At 42.1% G+C, this 7,986-nt stretch overlaps 1 protein-coding gene across 1 annotated transcript in view; it reads right to left on the bottom strand.

Annotated features, from left to right (window-relative positions):
- Positions 1 to 3,210: 3,210 nt before the first annotated feature.
- Positions 3,211 to 7,986, bottom strand: part of COL4A1 (collagen type IV alpha 1 chain) — a 326,895-nt gene continuing 322,119 nt past the window's right edge. Inside the window, exons 51-53 of the mRNA XM_084808054.1 lie at positions 7,439 to 7,553; positions 4,945 to 5,117; positions 3,211 to 3,840 (exon numbers count right to left, since the gene is read on the bottom strand). Coding sequence (XP_084664180.1) covers positions 3,759 to 3,840; positions 4,945 to 5,117; positions 7,439 to 7,553 — 370 coding nt within the window. The 3' untranslated portion in view covers positions 3,211 to 3,758. The remainder of the gene's footprint in view (positions 3,841 to 4,944; positions 5,118 to 7,438; positions 7,554 to 7,986) is intronic.

The following is a 7,986-nucleotide window of genomic DNA, read 5'->3' as shown; positions in this document are numbered from 1 at the left end:
TCTCCCCAGTTTGAGAAGATCCCATTGATAAGCAGTCTTTGAGTCCAATCCTGTAGCCAACTGTGGATCCACCGGATTGTTGTTTCATCTAGCCCACTTTGAGCTAGTTTGCTCATCAGGAGATCATGGGGTTTTGTCGAAAGCTTTGCTGAAGTCGAGGTATATGATGTCCACAGCATTCCCACAGTCCACAAGGGAGGTTACCTGATCAAAAAATGAGATCAGATTCGTGTGGCAGGATTTGTTCTTGACAAATCCATGTTGGCTTCGAGTAATCACTGCATTGTTTCCAAGGTGCTTACAGATGGATTGCTTTATAATGGGCTCCATAATTTTCCCAGGGATTGATGTCAGACTAACTGGTCTGTAGTTCCCAGGTTCCTCCTTTTTGCCCTTTTTGAAGATAGGGACCACATTAGCCCTCCTCCATTCATCTGGCACTTCACCCGCCCTCCATGATTTCTCAAAGAGAATAGACAGAGGTTCTGAGAGTTCTTCTGCCAGTTCCTTTATTCCTCTAGGATGCAGTTCATCTGGCCCTGGAGATCTGAATTCATTCAAAGTAATTTGGTGTTCCTTGAATTCCTTTTATTTTCTTTTAGTTATTAGGTGTTCCTTTTATTATTTATTATTACATTTAATAAATTTAATACATTTCTTCTTTTTTTTCCTCCAACGAAACCAAGTTGGCTTACATGATCCCCCTCTTCTCCAGTTTTTCCTAATTACAAGCCTGTGAGGTAGGTTAGGACCAAGATCCTAAGTTGCTCAGTGGATTTCATGGCCTAGTGGGGACTAGAACTCAGGTCTCCTGAGTCCCAGTCCAACACTTTAACCACTACACCACACTGGCTCTCCGTAATTACTTTTTCTGGTACTTTCTCTCAAGTGCGTGCTGATGCACTTTCACACATGCAGTCTAGCACTCTTCCTGCATTGAGCAGGGGGTTGGACTCGATGGCCTTGTAGGCCCCTTCCAACCCTACTATTCTATGATTCTATGACACTGACACACCCATGCTCTCTTGTTTCACACTGTCTCACACATACTCTCCTTCTCATGGTCTCTGTGAAGCTCTCAGAACCGCAGTCTATTCTCTTTGAGAAACCATGGAGGACAGGTAAAGTGCCAGATGACTGGAGGAGGGCTAATGTCCCTATCTTCAAAAAGGGTAAAAAGGAGGAACCTGGGAACTACAGACCAGTCAGTCTGACACCAATCCCTGGGAAAATTATGGAGCCCATTATAAAGCAATCCACCTGTAAGCACCTTGAAAACAATGCAGTGATTACTCAAAGCCAACATGGATTTGTCAAGAACAAATCCTGCCACACGAATCTGATCTCATTTTTGGATCAAGTAACCTCCCTTGTGGACCGTGGGAATGCTGTAGACATAACATGCCTCGATTTCAACAAAGCTTTTGACAAAGCACCCCATGATATCCTGATGAGCAAACTAGCTCAAAATGGGCTAGATGAAACAAAGATCTGGTGGATCCGCAGTTGGCTACAGAATCGGACTCAAAGAGTGCTTATCAGTGGGACCTTCTCAAACTGGGGAGAGGGAACGAGTGGGGTACCGCAGGGCTCAGTCCTGGGCCCAGTGCTCTTCAACATTTTTATTAATGACTTGGAGGAGGAGGTGCAGGGAATGCTGATCAGATTTGCAGATGACACAAAATTGGGCAGGATAGCTAATACTTTGGAAGACAGAAACAAAATGCAAAGTGATCTGGATAGACTGGAGCGCTGGGCAGAACACAACAGAATGACATTTAATAGGGATAAATGCCAAGTTCTGCACCAAGGAAAAAGAAACCAAATGCACAGTTACAAGATGGGGGATACGTGGACTGCAAGGAGGTCAAATCAGTCCATCCTAAAGGAAATCAACCCTGACTGCTCATTGGAAGGACAGATCCTGAAGCTGAAGCTCCAATATTTTGGCCACCTAATGCGAAAAGAAAACTCTCTGGAAAAGACCCTGATGCTGGGAAAGATTGAAGGCAAAAGGAGAAGGGGACGGCAGAGGATGAGATGGCTAGATAAGCATCACGGATGCAATGAATATGAACTTGAGCACGCTCCGGGAGAGAGCGCAGGACAGGAAGGCCTGGCGTGCTATGGTCCATGGGGTCACGAAGAGTCGGACACGACTGAACGACTGAACAACAACAACATGATGATTACTATGCTGGCATAGATCTTTTGAAATTAGTACCCCTAGATATCTGAACCCATTATGACAAAGTTGAAATCCTGATACTTCTGAACATTTTAAAGGAATGTGCTAAGTTTTACCCATGTGTGCTATATTTGTGGCTGTGCATATGGACGAATGAATATGGGCAGTTTCAGATAAGTAACTTTGCTTTGGTGCCTGTTCTTAGGAATACAGTTGCATATCTGGAACAAAGCTGACCTGAATTTGTACCAAGTTGCATATAAGCAGTTTATTAAAAATAAGAGACCATTGTTAAAAGCAAGATTTTTACACAAATAGTTTTATTAAAAATTGTAATTTTCAAGAAGTACACCATCAAGGGATTAGCTAGAAGGCCTCTTTAAATACTGGCTTTTTTTATATTGGCTTGATTATACGGTACAATCTGCTTTATACATTTTCTGAAATATCAGCACATTGTATAAATCTAAGTTTTTTAGAAAAAGATCTAGAATATTAACCAAATCTTAAGGCCTTGTATGTGTTTAAGATCAAGTAATTCAGTGTATTACTTCTTAAAACCCTGAAAATATTAAATACATAAAAAGGAAGCTCAAAGTGTAATATCTTACTGTAGTAATCACAAGATAGCCAAATGGCTAGATTTGTTTTGCCAACTTGGACATTAACAAGATTAACTTGGACATTAATGAGGAGAACTAAATGCTCGCACATCTTTTAATATGAGATTGTACACTAGGGAAGAAATCCTTTAACACTGTAATAAAAAATCAAGGCTCCATTATGTCAACAATTTGGCAAATGGAGCTTTGATTTTTTATTACAATGTTAAAGGATTTCTTCCCTCAGTGCCCACTCTCATATTAGAAGTGCGACAATTTAGTTCACCATATATATATATATATATATATATGCGCGCACGCATACTGGACTGTTCTATATTCCACAGGAAAATTGGCCCTAAAAAGCCACCTAGAGGGCAACATGTTTAATAGATCATGAATAATTCTGTTTCTTCTTGCCTGTAGACTCAGTGCAACACATGATTCAGACAAGCCAAAATGTTTGTGTGTCAGTAACTTTCATTGTTTCAATAAGGAAGCTTGCTGTTTCATATGTTTCCAGAACTCTTCTTTATATTAGTATTAATTTGTTCAACAATCATAAGTACGAAATAAAGAGCCTGGGAGTTCAAGATAGGGGTTAGGAAAAAATTGTAACGTAATCATGTATATTCAATTCATACAAATGGAAAGTGGGAGTTACACACATGAGGCAGAACTGTATCCCTCCTAGCATCTTTAGCCTTCTTTCTGGATTTAGGGTAAGTATCAGTGCATCACATTCATATATATCGCGTTTCTTCAAAAGTGCCATTTGAAGTTTATCTTCGTCGTGTATTCTTCCTCTTCAGCAAGTAAAGGGCTAAGAAAACAGGGGTTTAATCAGGCAAGTTCCGGTAATGGACTTGACTGCTTTCATACCTGGAAGCAATGAGGTACATAGGATATATGCCTAAGCTTCACTGCTGTAGCACCATATTGCGACATTAAGCACAACTAGGAAGTCGTTATGTTCTTCGCATACAGACTTGACAACGGCTTACATTTGAGCGTAGTTCCCCTGCTTTCAGTGTGGAAGGAGTAGGTTTTCTGAAAATGGAAAATGAAAATAGCTATCAGTGAAGGAAAAATGTTTTGTGTCCAACGTAGCTAATTCAGGAGCTTTTGCCCATTATGCGTCTGGGAGATTTAAAAAATGAATGGGTTGAACTGTGCCTCCTGGCCAGATGGAAAGCCAGTTCTTAATTGTAGGAGTTGCCAGTTCTTGCTCTAATAACATTTGACACCTGATGTTGTCTTTAAAAGTAATCCAGTAAAGTTGCCCTTCAAAGTACTGACCCCTCTCAAATAATATCATGGGTTCCATTTATTACTGAAGTGATCATACGAAAGCAGTAACCATTTCATTCTGGTAACATAAGAATATACACATGAAATATGCCTGATAAACTAATCCACTGAGGAGGAACTTCTGCTTCCCAAAGTGAATAAGGCTTGGGCTGGAATGCTCAAAGCACACTTCTGTTGGCAACCCAAAACTGACTGTAATGCCTCATGTGAATCTGTATTTTAATCTATACAGTAAAGCAGGGCTGGGCAGAAGGTAGATTGGGATCTACTGGATTTGCAGTAGATCTCCAAGGTGATTTGCAGTAGATCTGCAAGGACTGACTCCTAAATGTCTAACAATAAAGCAGCAACTAAACATCTTTTCTCCCATAAAAGAGGCTTTGAGAAAAAGAACACTTGGGGGGAAACTAAGAGTGGATTTTTGTGTGAAAGGCCTTGTGAGTTTGGTACTGGTCACAAATCAGTGAGGCTGAGCTCAGAAGCACCTGTTACTTAATTTTTAGTGTATGTCCACCATCTGAGCCACTATTTTGCACCTGGTTGGTGGATCTCAGGGTTATAGTAAAAAAAATGCAGATCATGAACATCTGAAATTTGCCCACCCAGCTGTTCAGATACAGCTTGTATACACACAAGCTGTATCTGAAGAGCAGCCCCTGTAAATTGGTCTCGCAACTGCAGTGTGAATCTGACTGGGGTAGAATCTGGGCAGGTAATAGCACAAAGTAAACAAACCATAAATGATTGTTTTGGAGTAGTAACATTAATTTTAAGTATTTGATATATTTCCCACAAAATTCACTTTTTAATCCTTGAGCAGTGCAGAAGATTCTCCCAACTTACTTGAACATTTCATTTCTCTCAATAGTGGCAAGCCAGAAGCTGTAAGCATTAGCATAATAATTACAGGTGCCTTTGCCGTGACATTCTATGAATGGAGCGCTGCGGAACTCTTCAAGACAGGAACCTGGAGATGCCAGAGCTTGCCCTGAACCCTCTGCGCCAGCACTGGTGTGCTGCAATAAATGCAGGCTATGCATTAATTTAGAGAGACAGATTGCATATAATTTAACAGCACATTTAGGGCTCAATAGCAATTCAGTGTGGTAGGTGACTGTTGTTTGTACTCCATAGATGGGAACAGAAGCAGAAAAACTGACCTGTGCCAAGTTTAAATTACAGACAGAACTTACTTAAATATCGTGTGTGTGGAGAAAAAAACATATCTGACTTTGAACAGTGACTTACAGCACACTCCTATACATGTTTACACAAAAGGAAGGCATTCAAGTTAAGTGTACTCCCTAGTCAGTCTGTTTAGGACCTAGCTGGTGTGTGAAGCAGGGTGCCAAAGGCCCAGGGTTTACACTCCATTCCACTGGAACATCCCTGGCTTTCAAATCTTCAGTGAGAGCACATTTTCAGATAACTGTACTTCTCAGTGTGCACACTGGCCCTGTTCGCATGTAATGACAGCAAACTGTGGTTAATTAACTCATGATTTGCCAGGTCACCCTGACTGCTTTTTGTATGTCTTTCTGGAGCAAGCCCACTTAGACTTGGACCCCGAGAATCCTTGTAACAAACAAGAGGGTTTATAGGAATGAAAACCCTCTTGTTGTCTTTCTTGTTGTCCTTCCCTCCTACCAGAATGCTTTCAAGGTGTTCCCCAAAAAGCTTGGCACCAGTAAAGGGAGAACTAGCTAATCTTGTCTGTGAACCCAGGTCCACATCCCAGCTGCGGAGCCAGATATTCATGCAAGCCATCACGTCCCTGGATTGGGCCTGAACCACATCCACAGATGAATCAGCCAGAAGTCCCGCTCTATGTGTGATCCCTGCATGTATGGTGAGTGCTCATCAGAGGCCCTGTTACACTGCTAGTAGGCAAGGCCAGTCTTGAGACCAGGGAGGGGATTTCTGGGCTTCTGCCTCCTATGAAGCTGTCATCCTATGAAGCTGATTGGTGGGAGATTCAGGACAGATAAAATGAAGTACTTCTTCACACAGTGCATAGTTAAACTATGGAACTTGCTACCATAGGAAGTAGTGATGGCCACCAGTTTGGATGGCTTTAAAAGGGGGTTAGACAAATTCCTGGAGGAGAAGGCTATCAATGGCTACTAGTCTTGATAGCTGTGTGCTACCTCCAGAACCAGAGGAAGTGAGCCTATGTACACCAGTTGCTGGGGAACATGGGTGGGAGGGTGCTGTTGCACTCATGCCCTGCTTGTGGGTTCCTGGTTGACAGCTGGTTGGCCACTGAATGAACAGAATGCTGGACTAGATGGACCCTTGGTCTGATCCAGCATGGCTCTTCTTATGGTCTTATAAAATATACATTTTATTGTTAGGGATACATGATGTCATGGCCATCCAGCAGCCACCTCAGAGCTTATCAGGGAAAAACCGGATTTCCTGAGACTGCTTAAAGTCCGATTCTTTTCCTCAAGTCGGGTTCTCCCTAATATAGTTGTTGTATGCCCCAATCCCTGCATTTAGCTCGGCTGCCCAGGGGTGTGCCTTTCACCATGACCCCAGTCAAGGGGTGTTTACTTCCATTGTGCTGAATGAGGCTTGCTGTCTAAATGACCACAGAAATAACAAAGAAGCCCCTCAACTGACACAGCACATTTTAAATCCCAATTCCTTAAGTGGGATGAAGCGTGATCTTGAAGCTCCGATTCATTGCCTTAGGAAGTAACTACTTCACAGGTTCCTTATTGAGATCCTGTGTGTTAAAATGGGGGCTGGTTTCCCTCTCTTTCCCACAACAAACCCATTAATGTCTCCTCAGAAGTAACTCCCATTGTGGTCAATGAGGCTTGCCTTTGAATGCCCACATCAGAACTTACAGAGATCCCCCTCAACTGAAATGGCACATTTTAAAGCCCAATTCCTTAAGTGCGATTAAGCTCGATCTCCTGGAGGCTCTGATTCATTGCCTTAGGAAGTAAGTACTTCACAGCTTCGTTATAGATATCCTGCAGGTTACAATGGGGGCTGTTCTCTGTCTTTGTGTTTACTGCTATCTTTCCCACAACAAACCCATTACAATCTCCTCAGAAGTAACTCCCATTGTGGTCAATGAGGTCCTGCGGCTAGCTAGTGGCTACTCCTCTGAGGGAATGGGCTGCAAGGAGGCTGCATCTCCACACTATTGTGGACTAAAACAGAGCCAGAATGAGATCATGGATGGAGGAATTTTCTTCCCCAAAAAGCCTTCATGGAAGGAAACAAACAATGCTTTCCATCTTCCCTCAATAGTGGACAGGGGGCTACAACCCCCTTAGCCTACTGGTTAATCCAGCCATGGCAATAAACATGGTACACTTACCATCACAAAGGAGTAGCCTATCCACAGAGATCTCCAGCCCTCCGGACATGGTGGAATTTGGACTGTTTGACTGTGAACTGCCATAACCATAGCAGGAGCTTCACATACAGCACACCTGAGAAGAGATAACATAAAAGCTGCAAAAAATCCACTTTTATACCCCTAAAACCATCTCCCTCCGATCTTTACCATTAATTACAACACATTCTGGCAAGTGGAGCCAGTCCAGCCTATTGCTTATCCATCCAAATATCAACAACTGAGATCCAAATTGGCATGAGAGCTTTGCCAAAGTGCTGAATATGTTTGATTACCCTGGTAATAGACTTGATTATAAAGCATACTGAGAAATAAACAAATATTGTATTACTAAGAAATGCTAGGAAAAAATAACATAGGTATAATCTAATTTCTGCAATTGTAACAGGAACTGGTAAGAGGTTGAAAATCTATCACATACCAAAGGGGGAAAAATCAGTTCTACAGTGTTTAGAAAAAGTGTGCAAAATGTTACAGATTTCCTCCAGATAAGCACTGCCACAAATCTG

Source organism: Heloderma suspectum, chromosome 1, assembly GCF_057233095.1.
Source record: "Heloderma suspectum isolate Gila_16-S chromosome 1, 16-S_ref, whole genome shotgun sequence".
Lineage (NCBI taxonomy): Eukaryota > Metazoa > Chordata > Lepidosauria > Squamata > Helodermatidae > Heloderma > Heloderma suspectum.
The sequence above is the reverse complement of the archived record's forward strand: the minus strand, read 5'-3'. Positions and strand labels throughout refer to the sequence as shown.